General features: G+C 39.2%; 4 protein-coding genes across 7 annotated transcripts; 2 read left to right on the top strand and 2 right to left on the bottom strand.

The window, feature by feature from the left end:
* The first annotated feature begins 230 nt into the window (after positions 1-230).
* On the top strand, positions 231-2,770 carry LOC148728737 (uncharacterized). Its single transcript, XM_088762667.1, has 2 exons — positions 231-377; positions 734-2,770. The coding sequence occupies exons 1-2, from the start codon at positions 256-258 to the stop codon at positions 2,016-2,018; spliced, it is 1,407 nt and encodes a 468-aa protein (XP_088618793.1). The 5' UTR covers positions 231-255; the 3' UTR covers positions 2,019-2,770.
* On the bottom strand, positions 2,041-4,298 carry LOC148728736 (uncharacterized). Its single transcript, XM_088762668.1, has 2 exons — positions 4,067-4,298; positions 2,041-3,927 (listed from the first exon to the last, which is right to left on the bottom strand). Exons 1-2 carry the CDS (start codon positions 4,238-4,240, stop codon positions 2,851-2,853), a joined length of 1,251 nt encoding a protein of 416 aa, XP_088618794.1. The 5' UTR covers positions 4,241-4,298; the 3' UTR covers positions 2,041-2,850.
* A 4,469-nt stretch (positions 4,299-8,767) lies between these two features.
* LOC148728734 (uncharacterized) lies at positions 8,768-20,623 on the bottom strand. Of its 3 annotated transcripts, none has more exons than XM_088762713.1 (3): positions 20,444-20,623; positions 9,299-9,488; positions 8,768-8,990 (listed from the first exon to the last, which is right to left on the bottom strand). In XM_088762713.1, the coding sequence occupies exons 1-3, from the start codon at positions 20,476-20,478 to the stop codon at positions 8,838-8,840; spliced, it is 378 nt and encodes a 125-aa protein (XP_088618839.1). In that variant the 5' UTR covers positions 20,479-20,623; the 3' UTR covers positions 8,768-8,837. The 3 variants fall into 3 exon arrangements, with proteins under 3 accessions (XP_088618839.1, XP_088618840.1, XP_088618841.1); XM_088762714.1 differs by having other exon boundaries at positions 9,299-9,576; positions 20,444-20,620; XM_088762715.1 differs by having other exon boundaries at positions 9,299-9,541; positions 20,444-20,620.
* On the top strand, positions 11,817-17,722 carry LOC148728735 (uncharacterized). 2 transcript variants are annotated; one of them, XM_088762717.1, is made up of 5 exons: positions 11,817-12,379; positions 13,060-13,187; positions 13,475-13,551; positions 13,821-13,941; positions 17,298-17,722. In XM_088762717.1, exons 2-5 carry the CDS (start codon positions 13,086-13,088, stop codon positions 17,346-17,348), a joined length of 351 nt encoding a protein of 116 aa, XP_088618843.1. In that variant the 5' UTR covers positions 11,817-12,379; positions 13,060-13,085; the 3' UTR covers positions 17,349-17,722. The 2 variants fall into 2 exon arrangements, with proteins under 2 accessions (XP_088618843.1, XP_088618842.1); XM_088762716.1 differs by having other exon boundaries at positions 11,829-12,479.
* Positions 20,624-20,692: the final 69 nt, after the last annotated feature.

Below are 20,692 nucleotides of genomic sequence, written 5' to 3'. Positions count from 1 at the left end.
GTGCTTACGTCACGTTTCCATAGCACCGGATATCTGTGGTCTAAACAAACCAATATGGCGTCCATAGCGTGACACATTGTCGTTGACCTCGAACACTTCAAGAGCTATAATAGCGCATTTTATCCTCCAATAATAGAAATAAGATAAAGAGAATCAAGATAACCTTTGGCCTTACTATTGAAGAGTATAATAAGCGGACAAAAGCACCTAGTGAGCAATAATTCGAGTCAAAACGCCACGGAGACGAAGTTTGCGATGGGCCAGTGTTTTCATCCAGATTGCAATCACACATCTGAAAGCCACTGCTGCCGATTCTTTTCGTTTTCAGACCAGAAAAAACATAAAACACTCTATGATAAGTGGATATCATTTGTAAGGTGAGTATTTTTCGAAAAATATATATTTCGATGCTGTACCATCGATTAGAAATAGCTGTTTTTTTTTATCTCAAACTGATTCACGATTAGCTGTTTCTCTTTCTTGTCTTATTTCTTTTCTCGCGGCTTTGCCTTTCCTTGTCTTCAGTCTTGATCTAAGATTATTTAGTTACTAAAAAACTATATGATAGTTGTGAGTATCAAAGCTTTTACACTAACTAGTATTAAGTAACAAGCTCAGAGAAATACTCGCTTCGCATTCACGTCTTAGACTACAAGGTTAAGCATGTGACCAACTAAACTTTGGGTTTTTTAAGCGCAAGTATAGTAACTGCTTCTGTCTTTTTCTGTTATAGGAGAGGAGATAGAAAGCCCAGCAAACATTCGCGACTTTGCAGTTGTCACTTTAAAGATGGGCGAAAAGAAAATATGCCAACCATCAGTGACAGAAACAGGCACAAGCTGTTTGATAGTTTGGACTTGCTGCCAGGTACAGGACCAACACCTCCCAGTACACCTACCCCCAAGAAAAAACGGAAAGTGTCTGCCGAGCCCACGAAATTACCAACTGTAGCATCTGTGCTTGAAGAGATTAAAGAGAACTCTGAACCATGTTCCACTGAATGCTCACAAGAGGAAAAGACAAGTTCCAAAGAAGCTCTGCTGTCAATAGAGCTTGATATGACTTCAACAGAACTTGCTAAACACAAGGAAGTGTCAAGTTACTATAGTGCACACTACTCTGCTAAGAGCTTGAGCCCTGAGGTGATACGGATGGAGACAGGTCTACCCACTAAGGATGTTTTTGATATTGTTGTGGGATATGTTTCAAGATTCAAGGGTGAAATAAACTATTATGCTGGATGGAAGGTTGAGGCGATCACACTTGAGGACCAGATATTTATCACTCTGATGAAACTGAAACAAAATTATACCAATCTACATTTAGCCCAGTTGTTTTCATGCAGTGTTACAACTGTTGCTAACATAGTACTAACTTTTGTCCATGTTCTGCATTCTCTCCTGTTCAAAGACATCATGACAACTGTGCCATCTAGAGAAAAGAACAAGATGTGTTTGCCATCTTCTTTCACTGAGTACAGCAGTTGCCGCATTGTGATTGATTGTACAGACATTGAAATTGCTGCACCTAAGCTCATGTCCCAGCAGAATGCTACATATTCCAGCTACAGGGGAATGAACTCTTTCAAAGTCATTATAGGGGTTGCCCCAAATGGAGTTATAACCTATGTTAGTGATCTTTTTCCTGGCTCAGTCAGTGCCAAGGTCATGGTTAAAGAGTCTGGGTTTTGTAAACATTTGAGTGCTGGTGATCTTGTTCTGGCAGACAAAGGTTTTCTCATCAGCGATGTAGTTCCAAGAGGTGTTTCAGTGAACATACCACCATTTCTCAACAATGGAAAGTTTACAGAGAGTGAGGCAAGGGCGACAAAATCAATAGCTCGATGTCGCATCCACGTAGAGCGTGCAAATGCAAGACTTAAGAGTTTTCACATCCTTGGCTTCATCCCAGCATTTTTGAGGTGCCATGCTGACAAGCTATGCCAACTGTGCTCAGCTCTTGTTAATTTGCAGTATCCATTGATCAAGGATGGCTGCGAAGACTTTGAATTTGACTGAATAGAACTTTTTTTCAACTAAATTATAGTACAATGAGTTTTTAATATTATTTTTGTATTACTAGAAGCCCTACTGTAACAGATCAAATGGTATTGACATAGCTTTGGTCAAAAATATGATGTGGTCAGTTTTACATTTTTCTGATATTCATCTCCTTTATGTTCATTAATACAAACTACTATGTGTTCTGTGAAAATAGATTATAATGAAAACCAGTGACATTCTTAAATTGTCATTTCAACTAAATCCAGGTCAGGGGCATGTGACCAGTATGGAATTCTTTCGTCCAGTAGTTCCAAGTGTGAAAGTCGTGCTGGCTTAAAGGTTTTACTTTTGTGTCTGTGAAGCTGGGAGCCTGAGTCCAGGTGTATAAAACTAAAGCCACACTTCAATTAGCTTAAGGGATGGTGAGAGGTAGTCAGAAAAAATAACCTGTGCTGCATGGATTTTGTTTTGGCTCTCTCCCCTTCCCTTTACATTGCTATGCAAGCCTACTTAAGTGTGGCATAAGTTTTATGTACCTGGGCCCTGTTGAGTAACCAGGATAAGTGTTACCAGCTACCAGTAGCCATTGGTTGCAAAAAAAAAATTGTTTAAGCTTGCTTTCAGGAAGAATGTAATTTATTATTAAGTTACTATGCTAAATGGAAAAATGTGGGTTCTTTATCTTGTGTCTCTATCTGAGTGTAGAATATGTAATGTTATATTAAGAAATTAATGTATGAAATTTAAAAAAATACCTTTTAACATTAGCTACTGCCTATTTACATTAGCTCCCACTCCCCCCCCCCCCCCCCCACTCTGATTATGTCCAGCATCTGTGCACCACTTTTCAAAGTTCTCCCTCGGTAATCTTTGGGAATAGTTGATGAAAGTAAAAATCACTCAAGATAGTAATATTGTGCTCCCAAGATTCATCTCGTTCAATCTTGATAACTACACTATCCTTTGTGGTCCATACAACAAAGTAGCAGAATTTGCGCTTTGTCAGGAACATCTGGCCTTGACACTGATGCCAGTAAACATGTGTGGTAGACAGCGTATAATTCCCTTCCTTCTCCTCCAAGTAAAAGTCTTTGTGCCCACAAGCTTCCTTGATTGTCGCATTTCGATGTGTGTTGGGGCACTTACACTCAATCACCGAGTCGTCTCCCACAAGTCCATCAGGGGAAGCACCCAGAACTCCCGACTCGTGTAGCCAAAGGCCGGTCTGTACAGGTGTAAAGTTTGTGATGTTGGTGAAGGATTTCAGGGCCTCAGTCTCATTGTCCTGTCCCCATGCAATTGCTTTAACTCCACTCAAGTTGTATTCCCCAAGTAGTCGCTTGATAAGAGACGGTGTAACTCTTTTTGCCTGGAGGACGGAGCCAAAATTACTGGCAGTCAGGCGGCCTCTACGAGCTTGGTGCCATGCAGGGCTGTTTCGCTGGCCAGCCGTGAGGGTGCTCACAACATTTATGGTTCTCTCCTCTACTTTGGCATTCTCAATCAAGTACTCTAATTGTTTTTCCTTCGTAGATGCCATAAGGAAACCTTCTGAGTAAATGATATCCTCAATCGTCTTGATCGGGAGAGGGGTAGCAGGTTGTGGTTCGGGACTCAAGATCCAGCAGGTCCCTGTAAATTTGCCATAGCGCTTTAGTTCGCTGTACAGCCACATCCGATCTTCTCGGCTAGGATCGCGCGCCAAAGGGCTGTAATCCTTCTTCTTCGGTGGCGCTGGAAACATCTGGCTTGCAGACTGTACGCTTTCTGCCTTTCGCTTTCGTTTCCATTGGCATTCCAGGTCCGTCCTGCTAAGGTTATGGATGCCATAAATAAATATGGCTGCCGCGTGACTGCACTTGAACTCGCCGCGAGGACACTCGCATTCTGTGTTTTTTATTTCAAGGTTTTCATCGAGATAAATCTGATAAAAAGATAATTCGAAACAGACACGTAAGTTGCAATATATATTCCGCAATATAAACATTAAATTGGAGGTGAAATCGGGGTTGGGAGTTCTTCGAATTGAACATACGTGTTGTGATCCCAAATTGGCAACTTACTGTGACTTTGTAGTCCTTATTTTTCATGCTTGCTTGGACTTCACCTTTGATGACTCCCCTGGAATAAATAAAGCTTTGGACATGGTCGGATTTGAAGTGGTTTTCTCCGCGATCAAGCGATTTCCGCTCTCCAGAAAAGAAAGAAACGAGTGAGCATATCGATAAAGACGCCATGTTTGAAGTAGGAGTTTAAACTGTTTAGACCAGAAAAAAATGCTGTCATGGCAACGTGACGTCACACTTTAGGACTCTATAAATATTCTTTTGCTTAAATTTAAATTAGCCCTACTGGCCTCGCTTGAGATAATGTATTCTTTTGAATTTTGTACTGGAGAACGAGGCCAGTAGGGCTAATTTAAATTTAAACAAAAGAATATTAATCCGGCAGCCATTTATGTAAGTGGTCTATAAACGAGCTAACTTCTCGAAAATCTGGGAAAACGCCAGCGTCGTCACTAAAAGTGAACGGATTAACGATAACTAATCCGTTGGAGCTATCAAACGAATTCAATAACCGCTTTGCTAATATTGGTCCAAAACTTGCCAGTGAGACAAATTGTGATAGTCGTAGCTATCAAAGATATCTTACCGCAACAGATAAACGGTTTAAGCTCCAACCCACCAATCCAACTAAAGTATTTTCACTTTAAATAAAGTAGACAAGTCAAAGGCAACGGGCCTTGACAAAATATCTGCTAGGTTTATCAGGGAATGTGCTGATCTTATTTGTGTGCCGAAATGTGATATTTTCAATCAATCTATTAGCCAAGGGTCGTTTCCAGACGACTGGAAATATGCAAGGATTACCCCTCTTTATAAACAGGGTGACCGCGGTGATGCTAACAATTACCGCCCAATATCGGTGATTCCAATAATGACGAAGGTGTTTGAAAGGATAGTTTATGAACAGTTATATGCCTATTTGGAAGAGCACGATATTCTATGTCAAAACCAATCAGGGTTTCGTGCTAATCTTTCAACTGTAACAACTTTGTTGGAAGCGACAGATTCTTGGGCATATAATATTGATAACGAGAAAATCAATGGAGTCATTTTTCTAGATTTGAAAAAAGCTTTTGACACTGTTGATCATCAGATCCTTCGATCGAAACTAAACTATTATGGTATACATGGAAAATCTTTCAGATGATTTCGGTCATATTTGGAAAACCGAACACAAAAATGCTCTGTGAACGGGTCGCTATCCAATAGCTACTCATTGACTTGCGGCGTCCCTTAAGGGACCATCTTCGGTCCATTATTGTTCTTATTATATATCAACGATCTTCCAAATTGCTTATCAAATTGTAAACCGAGAATGTATGCCGATGACACGCACCTCACATATGCGGGAAGCAATCTTGAGAACGTTCACTTTTGTCTAAATGAAGACCTACAAAACGTCTTCAACTGGCTACAAGCGAACAAACTCACGTTGAACATGACTAAAACCGAATTCATGCTAATAGGGTCGAGGTAGAGACTAATAATAATAATAATAATAATAATAATAACGAATTTTTATACAGGATTGAAAACCCATCAGTGTGTAACACTGTTGTCCTTGGGGTCCTGTCAAAATAATAAATAAATAAATAAAATAAAACTTAACAAGATATAATCATTGATCTTAAGGTCTGAATACTCTCACAGCTTCACCAACAATTAAAATGAACAATACTCAAGTGAGCCAGGTTACAGCTACAAAATCGCTTGGTGTAATAATAGACGATAGACTCGATTGGCATAGTCACATCGCAAAACTAACGAAAAAGATCGCCTCTGGTATCGGGGCTCTAAAGCGAATTAGGCACCTGACCCAGCATCAACCTTACATCTCATTTACCAAGCTTTCGTAAAACCTCACTTTGATTGCTGTCACATTGTTTGGGGTAGCTGTGGGAAAACGCTACGAGACAAACTGCAGAAATCTCAGAATAGTGCAGTTCGTGTGTTGACATTCTCTAACTATGATGCTGATGCAACTGAGCTACTCGAGTTTTTGGGGTGGAAAAATCTTGCACGCCAGCAGGAAATCCATAAAACCACCATGATGTTTAGATGTCTGCACGGGCTAGCTCCAAGGTATCAATATTCAAAGTTTACGTGGCGTGACCTGCTTATGACCTCAGGGACTCTGAAAATAAGCTTAATGTTCTACTACCGCGCACTAATTATTACAGAAAAAGCTTTAGCTAGAATGGCGCCACATTATGGAACAGTCTACCACGCGATATAAGGAACACAGAGTCTCTGTGGTTATTTAAACGTAAGATCAATAACATTCTTTAAGTCTAACGCACGGCATTCACGGAAAACAGCTTTAGTGTTATAGTATGTAGTTTTAATTTTAAATATCTTAGCATATGTGATATGTATTTTTATAGGCTGATGAATTGATCGTGTTCAAATAAAGATTAAATAATATAAAAAAAATAATAATAAGTGGAGTCTCCTGCGCGATAGAAAGGAACGCAGACAAGAGACTGTGCTCGTAGGGTATGTGTGATCGTCCTCTTCAGTACAGTCCTGAGAATAACTGTCGTCGGTAGCGGTGACTGAAGAATGTTTCGACAACGTGAGCGGATCGGAAGTCATAATCGGGGTCAAGTGAGGAGATGCTCACTCAAAGAAACTTATGAATTCCGATTTGAAAAATACTCGAATGATTACAACGTAAATAAAATTAGTTTTAAGTATCATTAAAGAAACCAAATGCATCGCGAGGTAACTTTTCGTATGTGCTTAAGAAGTAGAAACTTAAACAAAAGAGAAAGAATGAGTTTTAATGCTTCCCAACGAAAACGGTAGTTGCCGCCTGAATTTGTTTTACCTGAACTAAATTTTCTTCTTTTAGAGGCCTTTTTGTTTATACGTCGCCGAGTAGGCTATTTTAATTTCCACCTCGTGCTAAGCTGTTTTAATTTCCCAACCTCAAACACTTCCTGATAAGTCTTTCAATGCAATAAAACTTTCCTAGAAATCGACTGCTGAAAATTGCCGCGACTAGGGACGCCTTTTATAAAAAAAAACACCTTTCTTTTATCAAAGTGCTGGTCTTCAGCAAGTAAGGCTCGGTTATCAACGTTCAAGAAAAGATCAGAGCCCCCACTTTGTAGCTCAGCTTTCGGAGTGCACACTGGCAGATATTTATAGGGGTCTGCCATTTGGTTCTCCATGTGTAGACAAAATTCCAAATAACTTTAGTTTTGTTATCGCATCATAAAGATCCGGAGAAGAATCAATATCACCAATTCGTAAATTTCACAAGAAAATTCGTTGCAATAATGAATTTAAGATACTTTTGATTCCAAATCACTCATCTGTATTTAAAACGGCAAATAGCCATATACAGTCTTGTGAAAATCATATCCTACCAAAATATACCCGTTTCGAGACCAATACAGCTCGAGATCCCGTACCTTGAAGATGGAAGAGTGGTACACATGCCACCTAGGTCGCGTGGGAGAATAGGGACTTTAAGCAAACGTACCACAACGGCTACGGTAACTAGAACGTGGAAAAACAATAGATCTAATTGGCAGAACAATAGCCCAGCACATGCGTTTTAAAACTTTGTACATTTCTTAGCCGACCTTTCAAAACAACAACGTGAAATCACCAAAATTTGCGTCGTCTGCGAAGCAAAACCACGGCGGCAAATTATTTTAATTTACATTTGGAACTCAACGCTACTTTTATGCGTTATGTTGAGTTTGAGATCTGGCGCCCTATGAGACGGTAAACACATGCAGCCATTTTCGAAATTCTAACTAAAAGTAGAGACTCGTTTTTTAATCGACGTCTTCCGTGGCGTTGCCGTCCTGACTGCTTAAAGCCCCTAATATCCCTAAATGCAGCGAGGTCCTTCTTAGTCTTCAAGGACGATATCGAACTTCAACCCCAAAACTAGATCAATTCATAATAGGGAAGTTTTAAAGTGAGTTTGTTTGAAAATTTGCATCCCATTTGTTGCAACACGCCCACATTAAACTGTGATAATTACATGTATAAGCGAAACGTTGATAGGTCCATTATCCAACATTATCCCCCTTCCGAAGCACATTCTACATGCTAAGTCGTGGCTACAATTGGAAAAAACGGAGCGGTAATAAATGAAGAAAAAAATTAAGTAAGCTTTCTGAAAAATTTAGCTGGATATGATACAAGGCATATCACCATTGCGAATATTTTTAATTTTTTCTTTGATGTAGTGCTGTCACGCAGAACGACAATCATTTCCATCTCCAACAGCTATTAACTTAACTTGTTTATTCGCAAATAGTTTATAATGAACTCATTGTTTCTGAATCAGTCTTGCTAAGCAGCTGACTTGCTAAGGAGCTGATTTTTAATTTGGTATCATGATCCTTAAACAAAATAAGTTGTGCCTCTTACGTCTAATTCTCTTAAATAGAAAAAAAGAAAAAGAGAACACTTTCAACCACTCTTTTTGTAAACAGCTCATTTCGAATAAGGACGAGTTTCTAGATTAATTCAAGGAAAATCGTACCCGATCAAGACATATGCTCATTTTGAGACCGAAACAGCTCCGTAATCCGCAACCCTCGAGAGGGGAGGGTGGGGGACACACTTATCAAGGACATGTGGGGGAATGTCCTTTAATACAACAGGATCCCACCTATTATTCAAGAACCAATGTCGAGACTCAGCGTCAAAACCAGACTATTCCAGACTTGCGAAGTGTTCATTTACTTTATTGAATTAACGAAAGAAAACGCGTTTAAAAGGGTGCTTCCTTTCTGTTTACTCATTTTTCAAACATTTCCCCAACAACATCTTCCTCACGCAGTCCTCTTTGGTGTGTATCTTCGTCCCGCATGATCTGTTCACAATTCAATTGTCGAGCAATCGAACAAACCCGTCTTGCGTGACCTTTCCTCCGCTTTCCTTTTGGACAGGGCTACAAAAGAAGAAAACATGTATGGGTATACCAAAAATCACAATTGCATTCATCAGTTTTAACCAATTTCAATTTTCTGTGGCTTCAAACGAACGCTTTCTTGTTTGTTTTGTCTTTCTTTTTTTGTTGTTGTTGTTGTTGTTTTGCTTTTTTTTGGTTTTTGTAGTTTTCTTCGTTTTCCAAGCAGCATTCGTCTGTAGCAAATGATTAGATGAGGTGAAACAATTTTAATTTGGTTTCGGTTTAGTCAAAACTGAGCTGAATTTGTCACTCAATATGGTGTAACTGCACATGCCCCTGTTACATACCGAGCCATGGGTGCAAGGTATTGATAGTCCTATCCCATCGGATCCTTGGACAAGAAGCAGGGATAACAGGAACAGAATGCTTAACATCACTCGTGCTTCCATGACTTTCCTGATGTTCCTGACTTTCACTGAATGATTCAGTTGACGGTGCCTGTCTGGATCACTTTGATGCAGTAGGAAAGTGCCTGGGCTTTTATAGAGTGAATTTCGTGAGAAATCTGTATCTCCCTCGTTCCAAAACGCCTACATATAGTCAGCTTTATGAGATCAATTTCTTCCTGACATGAAAATAGTGAAACAAAATTCGCGTATCAAATAATTAAAGCGAAAGCCGAAACAAATTTGATCTGCCCATTACCTCGATCCCTCGTCAAGAAGCATCTGGTCGCCTAAGGGTTGTTAGAATTGCACAAAACGTGCCGAGAATGAAAGAGACGATAAACGCAAAAACGTAACTTAAGTTTTTCCTAATAATCAGACTACTATTTTAACTTGACTAAGTTACCACTGATGCAAATAGATGCTTCACGAGTTTCCGGTCTGCATGTGTTTTTTCTTCGACTTTACTACCTGTGCCTGCAGCAGGTCAAGTTGAAACGTAAATTCATAAACTAATTTCCCCCAAAATAAAATATTTTATGTCTTCTACCGAATCTTTAGGGATTAATTTTTTATATTTTTCATTTTTATTTGGGATACCTAGGCGATGAGGAAAGGCAAGAAATACTAAGAGATCGATGAATCTTTTTATGGTGCCCTCACCATTGGTACAACTTACCGTTAAAAAATGAAAATTCCCTAAAAAATATTTGTATTAGACGTAAGTTTGAAAAAATAATGCGTGGCTAAAATTTATTCCAAAGCAGTCCGTAATCCATAGTCCACGAGGCTTTGAATCTTAGACCTTCGGATTCCAACCTCCGATGCTTAATCACGACAAACCATCTAAACTGCGCCAACTGTTATACTTCAATGTTATGGTGTTTCAGGAGTCTAGATGTTTAATAAACCTTTTATTATTACTTGTTTGTAATCGTCCTCATTCTAACTTCAATAAATATGATAAATCAACCAGTAACTACTGAGTCGTTTAACAAAGGTAATGGCTGAATGAAAATTTATTTAGTTAGAACTATTAATTTAGCCGTTCTCAGTCAACATTGACCTCTCCGACAAGTTAACTCTTCCTCCCGACGGAAGACAGGACTTGAGGAAATGCCCGTTTAGAAACAAATTCAGAATAAAATGTAGTAAACTCTACTAAATGTAGAAAAGTAATTAAAAGTCGCTCTTAAATTGTTTATCTTCAGCTGAAAACATCTGTTTAAACTTTTTCTAAAAGGGAGAGATCAATTTTCAGACTTAAATGTCAAAAATTAAAAAGGTTTTCAGTTTCTCAAAACCCTTATGCGCGTCGGTGGCTGGGTAGATACAGAAAGTTGGAAATAAATTGATAACGTTCTCAACGATAGGTTGATAACACAAGGAAAACCTCCGTAAGGAATTTTGATTGTAAGCGAGTTTTATCTATTTTTTGCTCTGACCGAGGGATGACACTCAAAATGACAACCTTAAAAAAATTGGGACACAGCTTTTAACCTAACTTATCTACTTGTTTTTCAAAATCACCTCATTTCTTGTAAATTAACTTACAGGTGTAGCTGAGCACCTGATGGAGAATCATATACTCAAACAGCTTAAGTGATAACTCTACCTCGAATAACAGGAACTGAGTAAAGTATTTTCATCTCCAGTATAACACCTCTAACGGAGATGGTCGAATTAAGACGAGCCAAAAGCAAAATGTTCTTGCAAACCAACAGCGTACACAAAAGCAAATAACTTTCGGTTACAAGAATATGTTCAGTTCATGGTTTTGTTTTTGCTCATTTTGTTACTGATTTCCATTGCATTTTATAAATACTAACGCACTTTGTGAAACCGACTCATATTCCGTTCCATTGCAAGTTGGCAAATGGACAATATTTGCGTGTCAAGTGTCAGGTACTCCCCTAAAAAATGGAATTTTCGAAGTCAAAAACAAAAAGTTCTTAAACAAAACTCGTAGAATAAAGCAAGAGGTAAATTATTGCATTTTTACCTAGCAAGGTATTGTTTTCCTGAATTTCGCCCCTTTTTATGTTTGGTTTTCAAGGTTAACTTTACATGAGTTTTCATTACTGAATTGAGCTTTGTCTACAAGAAGATCAGTGACTAAAATGGTAACTGGGCCCGCGAGGAGTCCTGGGTAAGTAGTTATAGAATGGAGGGAGAGGAAGTGGGCGAGGCTTCATGTCAGTAAGGAAAAAATTCAAAGAGAGGAAAGCATTTTTAAAATTTCAATATGCTCTTTCGAATAACTTCCTTTATTACATGAATTCTAACGAAATTTTTAATCATTTGATTCGTCCCCACTTATGCTAACTACATGAATCTCGAAAATCATTCGGAAAACCAGGTACTTAATTCAGTGCTAAATGCTGAGATTTTTCGAAATACATAGCAACCATCACGAGCCACAGGTAAACGGAAGTTCAAATATTCGAAAAGGCTGGTTGCTATGGAGTGACGTCATAAACCGGATAAGTTTCCATCATCGCCTTGACAGCCTTTTTCGATAATTGCTCGAAGTAATCTGAGTAGTTGCTTGAATTTGTACAATCTCTGTTCCTGCTGGGTACAATGAAGCCTTTTGTTTATTAGGGGCTGGATCGGCCTATTGACATTTGGAGATTGGATTTCATATTAATATGCGTAAGCAAAAGCGGGAATTTTTAGTTTCCCGCGGTCGAGTGCAGTTATGGATCCCTTGAAACTTCGAAGGGTTGAATTGCTTCATTCTCCTCCAGATGAGTCAAGGGAATGGTTTATCTTAAATTTCAAGAAATGTGGCATAAGAGTCAGCAAGTTTTTTGAAGTAGCCTGTTAGTGGCACATTTTCCAAGCGTTTTGTACGGTCCAGCTTTAAAAAATGGCGGAAGCTTGGATGACCGATATGTTCAGAACAACAAAGTGGCCATCGCCTCTCTATTTGGAGTTGTTTCTACCATCTTCCGGCAGAAATTCGAAGAAGGAGAAGTGGTGAGATATCTTTGGTTGATCGATAAAATAAATTCTTGATCCTGGATCAAGAAAAGCTTGGCAAACGTTACTTAGCATTTTCAAGCTAAGACGAACCGGGGTAAGTCATAACGTTTATATTTTTATTAAGATTGGAAAAAGTGAGTTTGCTCTCTTATGTTTTGTTGTGAATGCTGGTTTCACGGTGTATCAGAACTCATCTCTGCTTGGCAGGAAAATCACATAATTGGCTGAGTTTGATTTTACGCTGAGCCTCTAAGTCTTCTAGCTATGATCACTTTTTATGGCTACTTTACGAGAAATTTCGGGTTTGTTTCCTTGATAGGGTCTTGACAGGATTATAATTTATTTCATTTCTATTTTTCTACGATAAAAGATTTAAATCGCCAGAGGGATGCCATTGAGAAAACTGGAATAGTAGTTCATGGAAGATGCTTTAAAGTTAAATTTCCAGGTTATTTGTGTGTGCCAATCTTGACTCTTTATATTTTTTTTATCTTATTATTTTTTATTTTTGCAATGTTTTTATGTTACATGTCTAGCTACGTGATAGTAATTATTGAATCCATTTTATGCTTGGCAGTGTTAGAAAATATCTGGGAAAGTATAACATTTGAGATCTTTGGTGTAGCTATTTTAACTTCAACTTCTTGTTATCTTCTTGTCTTTTTTCATGACAGTTACTCTTGATTACAAAACACTGATAATGCTGCTCAAGCAAAGAGCTGGTGATGCCAAAAAATATATCAATGAACTTTTCAAGCAAGGATTGGACACAGAGTGCTGTGTATTTTGCAAAGTTATTAAGGTAGGTTATACCTGCAATGCTAAATGACATGCATCATAGTGGAATTATACAATAACACAAAACATATTCAGCCTACTGGTATTTGTTATGCAATTTATTTATAATCAATTAGTGAGAGCTTCCTTGGCTTTCTTGACTTTACAGAAAGGCAGACGAAAGGTGTCGATAAAAGTGAACATATTTTATCTGTGGTGAACAGTGATTATATATCTACCATTAGTAGTGAACATTATATGACTTTAGCTCAGTTAATTCATTATTGAGTGATACATGCAATTTATTTGTAGGAATGTGCCTCTCCTGATGTTCCTTTTGGGGAAGCCTTTGCTGAGTGTTTCCTAAAGAGCAAAGCAAATATTGGGGGGTAGGTACAACTCTGCATTTCTGCATTGACATGCATAAAAAGTTCCAGCTTGCAGTATGGTATTTCACTTTCTATTGGAATACATGTCTTTAAATCTCACTTGGGATACTTAGTTTGATGGACAGTAGGCATACTGCCGGCCGACAGTTGGCCGACAGACTTTTAGGGGAGCTGTTCTTCACTTTTACCCAGTTACCAGCAAAAATATGGTAAGCTTGGATTATAAAGGTGGAAACTTTATTCACTGTTTTTTTTTCTGTCTGTTTCAGATGGAAGGGGTTAAGAGATGACTTGCTCTTTCTCCTTGAAGAGGAGCCATGTGATGTTAATTTATGTGCTCTGCCTGCAGTGTATGACATTTTAATTTTTAAATTCTGTGCACCCATTGAAGTAAGGCATAGTCAACATTGTATCATTTAAAAAAATCTATTTTCTTGAAGTCTTATCCTGTAACAATATTATTTTGTTTAGTGTTTCCTGGTCACTTCTGAGATATATATTTATTTGTCATATTTCTAAGACTTATATGGCATTCGGCGTAATGCCTGAGAGCTTCTGGGATATAGCAAACTTTGTTTTTCATTCACTGTTAATAGAGGGAAATTATGTCTTTCCTTTCTGGTTCACCCAGGCTGAAGTCCTTCATTCAGAGTAATGCCTGAGCAATTCTGGGATATATAACATACCTAGCTTTTCATTCATGGTCAATATAGGGAAGTGTTGTCTATCCTTTCTGGTTCACACAGGCTGAAGTCCAGGCATTCAGAGTAATACCAGAGCACTTCTGGGATTTATAACATACTTAGCTTTTCATTCATGGTCAATATTGGGAAGTGTTGTCTATCCTTTCTGGTTCACCCAGGCTGAAGTCCTCGCATTCAGTGTAATGCCTGGGATATATAACATACATAGCTTTTCAGTCATGGTCAATATAGGGAAGTGTTGACTATCCTTTCTGGTTCACCCAGGCTGAAGTCCTGGCATTCAGTGTAATGCCTGTGCACTTCTGGGATATATAACATACTTAGCTTTTCATTCATGGTCAATATAGGGAAGTGTTGTCTATCCTTTCTGGTTGACCCAGGGTGAAGTCCTGGCATTCAGTGTAATGCCTGAGCACTTCTGGGATATACAACATACTTAGCTTTTCATTCATGGTCAATATAGGGAAGTGTTGTCTATCCTTTCTGGTTCACCCAGTCTGAAGTCCTGGCATTCAGTGTAATACCTGAGCGCTTCTGGGATATACAACATACTTAGCTTTTCATTCATTGTCAATATAGGGAAGTGTTGTCTATCCTTTCTGGTTCCCCCAGGCTGAAGTCCTGGCATTCAGAGTAATGCCTGAGCACTTCTGGGATATATAACATACTGAACTTTTTATTCATGATCAATATAGGGAAGTGTTGTCTATCCTTTCTGGTTTACCCAGGCTGAAGTCCTGGCATTCAGAAAAATGCCTGAGTGCTTCTGGGATATACAACATACTTAGCTTTTCATTCATGGTCAATATAGGGAAGTGTTGTGTATCCTTTCTGGTCCACCCAGGCTGAAGTCCTGGCATTCAGTGTAATGCCTGAGCGCTTCTGGGATATATAACTTACATAGCTTTTCATTCATGGTCAATATAGGGAAGTGTTGTGTATCCTTTCTGGTTCAGCGAGGCTGAAGTCCTGGCATTCAGTGTAATGCCTGAGCGCTTCTGGGATATATAACTTACATAGCTTTTCATTCATGGTCAATATAGGGAAGTGTTGTCTATCCTTTCTGGTTCACCCAGGCTGAAGTCCTGGCATTGACTGTAATGCCTGAGCACTTCTGGGATATATAACAAAGTTTCACATAGCTTTTCATTCCTGGTCAATATAGGGAAGTGTTGTCTATCCTTTCTGGTTCACCCAGGCTGAAGTCCTGCCATTCAGTGTAATGCCTGAGCACTTCTGGGATATACAACATACTGAGCTTTTTATTCATGGTCAATATAGGGAAGTGTTGTCTATCCTTTCTGGTTCACCCAGGCTGAAGTCCTGGCATTCAGAGTAATGCCTGAGTGCTTCTGGGATATACAACATACTTAGCTTTTCATTCATTGTCAATATAGGGAAGTGTTGTCTATCCTTTCTGGTCCACCCAGGCTGAAGTCCTGGCATTCAGTGTAATGCCTGAGCGCTTCTGGGATATATAACTTACATAGCTTTTCATTCATGGTCAATATAGGGAAGTGTTGTGTATCCTTTCTGGTCCACCCATATTGAAGTCCTGGCATTCAGTGTAATGCCTGAGCGCTTCTGGGATATATAACTTACATAGCTTTTCATTCATGGTCAATATAGGGAAGTGTTGTCTATCCTTTCTGGTTCACCCAGGCTGAAGTCCTGGCATTGACTGTAATGCCTGAGCACTTCTGGGATATATAACAAAGTTTCACATAGCTTTTCATTCCTGGTCAATATAGGGAAGTGTTGTCTATCCTTTCTGGTTCACCCAGGCTGAAGTCCTGGCATTCAGTGTAATGCCTGAGCACTTCTGGGATATACAACATACTGAGCTTTTTATTCATGGTCAATATAGGGAAGTGTTGTCTATCCTTTCTGGTTCACCCAGGCTGAAGTCCTGGCATTCAGAGTAATGCCTGAGCGCTTCTGGGATATATAACATACTTAGGTTTTCATTCATTGTCAATATAGGGAAGTGTTGTCTATCCTTTCTGGTCCACCCATATTGAAGTCCTGGCATTCAGTGTAATGCCTGAGTGCTTCTGGGATATACAACATACATAGCTTTTCATTCATGGTCAATATAGGGAAGTGTTGTGTATCCTTTCTGGTTCAGCGAGGCTGAAGTCCTGGCATTCAGTGTAATGCCTGAGCGCTTCTGGGATATATAACTTACATAGCTTTTCATTCATGGTCAATATAGGGAAGTGTTGTCTATCCTTTCTGGTTCACCCAGGCTGAAGTCCTGGCATTGACTGTAATGCCTGAGCACTTCTGGGATATATAACAAAGTTTCACATAGCTTTTCATTCATGGTCAATATAGGGAAGTGTTGTCTATCCTTTCTGGTTCACCCAGGCTGAAGTCCTGGCATTGACTGTAATGCCTGAGCACTTCTGGGATATATAACAAAGTTTCACATAGCTTTTCATTCATGGTCAATATAGGGAAGTGTTGTCTATCCTTTCTGGTTCACCCAGGCTGAAGTCCTGGCATTCAGTGTAATGCCTGAGCACTTCTGGGATATACAACATACTGAGCTTTTTATTCATGGTCAATATTGGGAAGTGTTGTCTATCCTTTCTGGTTCACCCAGGCTGAAGTCCTGGCATTCAGAGTAACGCCTGAGCGCTTCTGGGATATATAACATACTTAGCTTTTCATTCATTGTCAATATAGGGAAGTGTTGTCTATCCTTTCTGGTCCACCCATATTGAAGTCCTGGCATTCAGTGTAATGCCTGAGCGCTTCTGGGATATACAACATACTTAGCTTTTCATTCATGGTCAATATAGGGAAGTGTTGTCTATCCTTTCTGGTTCAGCCAGGCTGAAGTCCTGGCATTCAGTGTAATGCCTGAGCGCTTCTGGGATATACAACATACTTTAAGTTTTTTCATTCATGGTCAATACGGGGAAGTGTTGTTTATCTTTTCTGGTTCACCCAGGCTGAATGGAAGTTCTGCTATTCACAGTAATCCCTTAGTGCTTCTGGGATACCTAACATTCTTATTTTCTTTGACATTCACAGGTTAATCAAGGGAAGTGTTGTCTCTCGGCCTTACTGGTTCACCCAGGCTGAAGTCTTGGCATTCAGTTTAATGCCTGAGCGCCTCTGAGATATTTGACTTACTTAGCTTTTCATTCATGGTTAATATAGGGAAGTATTGTCTATCCTTTCTGGTTCACCCAGGCTGAAGTTCTGGCATTCAGAGTAATGCCTGAGGTTTTCTGGCATATATAATGTGAAGAAATTCTTGTCACGCAAACTTTTCTGTTATTTGAGCTCTTCACCTATATCTACAGCAGAGCGACAGGAATAAATAGTCGTTTGAGACAAAAATTTGGAAAACAGCTTCATTTACTGTTAAAAGTCGCCCTGCAAACCGCGACGGGAAGAGAACATCAAAACAAAAAATGCTGCCAAAAAAACTCAATAAATAACACAAGGCAAAACACTGCTGGTACATTTCGTTGCGAAGCTAGATCGTGAAACTCTGATGCGACGTTTTTGTAGGGCGTAAACACACGACGACGATTGATTTCCTGACAAACTGGGTAATATGAGATAATATAAAGTATGAAACAACACGAAGTAACGCGCACAGCCTCAAGTGATCGATATACCGTATTTCCTTGAATAAGTGCCCACCCCTTGGCCATTCAAACTTGTAACTCTGAATAAGCGCGACACCGAAACCCTTTCTTTTTCAGCTTTCATAACATTTTAAACTTTTACTACCCTAGATGAATATGTTGGGAGAGATTCTTGCTTTAAGAGTTATATTACGCCGATGTATTATCTTTCCTTTTTATATGGCTGGCTTCGCAAACGGTGCAAGATGCAGCGAATTCTGTGAGCTGATTGGCTATTAACCCTTGCTTATTTTTCGTTTTCTGCGGTGGCCAGCGTTGTAGCCATTTTGTCTTTGTGTAACCTGCAGGCAAGCTCTCGCTTGGCTCTTATCGCTTGGCTCAGGTTTGAGTTTTCCTGCTTGGTCAATAACGTATTACTGGATCTACCGCGCTCTATGTTAATTTCCAAACCACTCTAGCGCACAGCGCTTGACTCAGTATTTAAAGTTGGTTTTTCGGAAAAAGTCAACGTCCCACCCCTCTCAAGAAGCTTTTAGAATATAAAAATTCAAGGACTTTCTAAGGATTGGTTAAATTCATTGGGGGACTTGCCCTGAAATTAACAGACTTGCAAGACAGTACGAACCCTGTTAAAGTTCAAGGGAGTTTAAACTTGTTCGTAACGTGTCATTAAACGAAAGTTGGTCTTTGTCTGTTTAAAAGCTTTGTCAGCTTGTTCAACATCTATCTTGATTTGAAAACAATTATTATTACCCCCGGTCTCTGTTTATTCACGATTTTAATCATCGTTGCGGAGGAGGTAGCGCAAAGAGATTTTCAACACCAGTGCGTTAATCACATCGTACCTATAATGTCTGTAATCTCTCGCAACTATCTAGAGGATTCCGGCAGCAATATAGGTCATATGAAGGCCAGTGACAAAGAATCTTATGTGTACTGCATGAATATCGTTTAAAAAAACTGGAACAGTGTGTAAACTATAAATGCGACATAAAATATCAGTGAGAAAAAGCCGCCATGTATTGTGGACTCTGCGTTAAACAGCAAAAGAAATTATAGGTTGTAATACGCCGAGTTTATTCCCAATAACTGGTAACCGGATGCTCAAAAATTACAGCACCAAGCGTCAGCTGTCAAAGATTCCGAACACAGCGGAAAAAAAGTCGTCGGTTCTGGAATTTACTTTGTTTCCGATCCGAAAACAAAAATCTGGTAAAATTGATTAGAAAACAAAACACTCAGGCCGCCAGTTAAATGTCGTAGTAAATAAGCGTCGCAGCCTATGTCAGTATTAATGAAGTTAACTAAATCCGCAAGCATTGACTAAGAAATGTTTCTTCGACGTGACTGTAACTGCCGCAACACACTCCGGGCGAGCGCTTTGTCTTGTCACTATTTTTAAGCGCCGGCCATGTACACTTTTTTCGGATACGGCTTCTTTAATTACCTTTTCACGCCATAGGATGATGACATGATTGTGTAAAAGTTGACGCCTCTTTCAGATTAGGAGCGAAATACGATCAAAAATTTTACCCAAGCAACCCACTGGTATCCAGCAGAGAATGCGGGCTAAAAGTACGGATTCTCTGCTGGATACCTAGACTTTTTTTGGTTGCTAACGGCGTGAGGCTCGTTATGTTAGCGCACATGATCAAAGATGGCGGTCGTTTGTTGTTTACGGTTGCTACGTACGGTCTAGTGCTTTCTTTCCTCTTTGAAATTTTTCTCTTCTTCACGCACGATACAGTTCCCATGTTTTATCAAGAAAGATCTGACCTAGATTTGAATCGTATGACATATTCCCAAAGAAGAAGTCGATTTAAACTTCCTTCGTCTTTCGAGAACCGAGTGACGAGTGATTATAACGAAATTAAAGTCATTGTGAATTATATCACCTTCTTTGTCTTAATGATCACCCGGAAAAGACTATGCATTGTCCATTAAAGATTTTAAGTGTTGATATCTTTGTTGAAGTCAGCTGTTGCGGATTTCGGAAAGGTATGCTCGCCTTAGCCCGCTTCCAGGACAATGGCGGCCTCAGCCAAGAATAGAGTACTGAAACGAAACCGTCTAAACGTAGCTTGATATGGCAAATTGTTAACAAAAAGTGGACGAAGATTGTGCTCGAAGAAAATAATTTGCTTTAGAAAAGAATCATTCGCGAATGGCAAAGATAAAGAACGACATAAACCAACAATTTGTTTCGTCAACAAAGTTTGAAAAAAGTTCTTTTAATTAACTTTTTCAAAATGTTAGATGCGTCGCGGCTCATGCGCACCACGACACTGTTACCTTAATATCTAGTGTTTCTACTATGCTGGCAAAGTGTTAGCGCCGAAAGTCAGGTATGCACTTTATATTTAGACATCATTGACAGAAAGTGGGCAAGTATTTGATCCTCAATATAATTCATTTAATATTGTGGGCAAACAACACAATAGAAATTCACCTGATTTCAACATAGCTTACATTATATTAGTAACGATAAAATGAATCAGAAAGACCAAAAAATTGTCTTGCGAATCTAATAGCTTGTAACTAAGAAATGTATGAAGCCTTAAAGTACAAGATTGAACTTACCTACTGTCAGCTGGTATTATTACTGATAACAGCATAAAACTGAGCTTAGCAGGAGTGTTCACCTCCTTATATACCTAAGGGTTTTGATTTCCATCAACAAGGAACATTTTTTGCCGATGACCTTGGGCAAATATTTTCAATTAGCGAAACTCCGGGAGACTCATTTGTTCATTAAAAAAGATCCGGGATTCTTTCAGCAACTTTCGTGGGTGTTTTAGATAAACAGGAAAATTTTCTGGTACACTGACC

This window comes from Stylophora pistillata, chromosome 6 (assembly GCF_964205215.1).
Source record: "Stylophora pistillata chromosome 6, jaStyPist1.2, whole genome shotgun sequence".
In the NCBI taxonomy this organism is placed as follows: domain Eukaryota; kingdom Metazoa; phylum Cnidaria; class Anthozoa; order Scleractinia; family Pocilloporidae; genus Stylophora; species Stylophora pistillata.
Note: the sequence above shows the minus strand (reverse complement) of the source record. Positions and strands in the feature narration are given on the sequence as shown.

What these genes read in the sequence shown, in the direction of transcription:
- LOC148728734 (XM_088762713.1), bottom strand. Translation starts at nt 20,478, where the DNA reads ATGCTGTTATCAGTAATAATACCAGCTGACAGTAG. An exon ending in ATAATACCAGCTGACAGTAG is followed by an intron (nt 9,489 to 20,443) that starts GTAAGTTCAATC and finishes ACTCTATAAAAG; the next exon opens with CCCAGGCACTTTCCTACTGC. An exon ending in TACCTTGCACCCATGGCTCG is followed by an intron (nt 8,991 to 9,298) that starts GTATGTAACAGG and finishes CTTCTTTTGTAG; the next exon opens with CCCTGTCCAAAAGGAAAGCG.
- LOC148728737 (XM_088762667.1), top strand. Translation starts at nt 256, where the DNA reads ATGGGCCAGTGTTTTCATCCAGATTGCAATCACACATCTGAAAGCCAC. An exon ending in AAGTGGATATCATTTGTAAG is followed by an intron (nt 378 to 733) that starts GTGAGTATTTTT and finishes TTTCTGTTATAG; the next exon opens with GAGAGGAGATAGAAAGCCCA.
- LOC148728736 (XM_088762668.1), bottom strand. Translation starts at nt 4,240, where the DNA reads ATGGCGTCTTTATCGATATGCTCACTCGTTTCTTTCTTTTCTGGAGAG. An exon ending in ATAAGGACTACAAAGTCACA is followed by an intron (nt 3,928 to 4,066) that starts GTAAGTTGCCAA and finishes TCTTTTTATCAG; the next exon opens with ATTTATCTCGATGAAAACCT.
- LOC148728735 (XM_088762717.1), top strand. Translation starts at nt 13,086, where the DNA reads ATGCTGCTCAAGCAAAGAGCTGGTGATGCCAAAAAATATATCAATGAA. An exon ending in TATTTTGCAAAGTTATTAAG is followed by an intron (nt 13,188 to 13,474) that starts GTAGGTTATACC and finishes ATTTATTTGTAG; the next exon opens with GAATGTGCCTCTCCTGATGT. An exon ending in AATTCTGTGCACCCATTGAA is followed by an intron (nt 13,942 to 17,297) that starts GTAAGGCATAGT and finishes TGACATTCACAG; the next exon opens with GTTAATCAAGGGAAGTGTTG.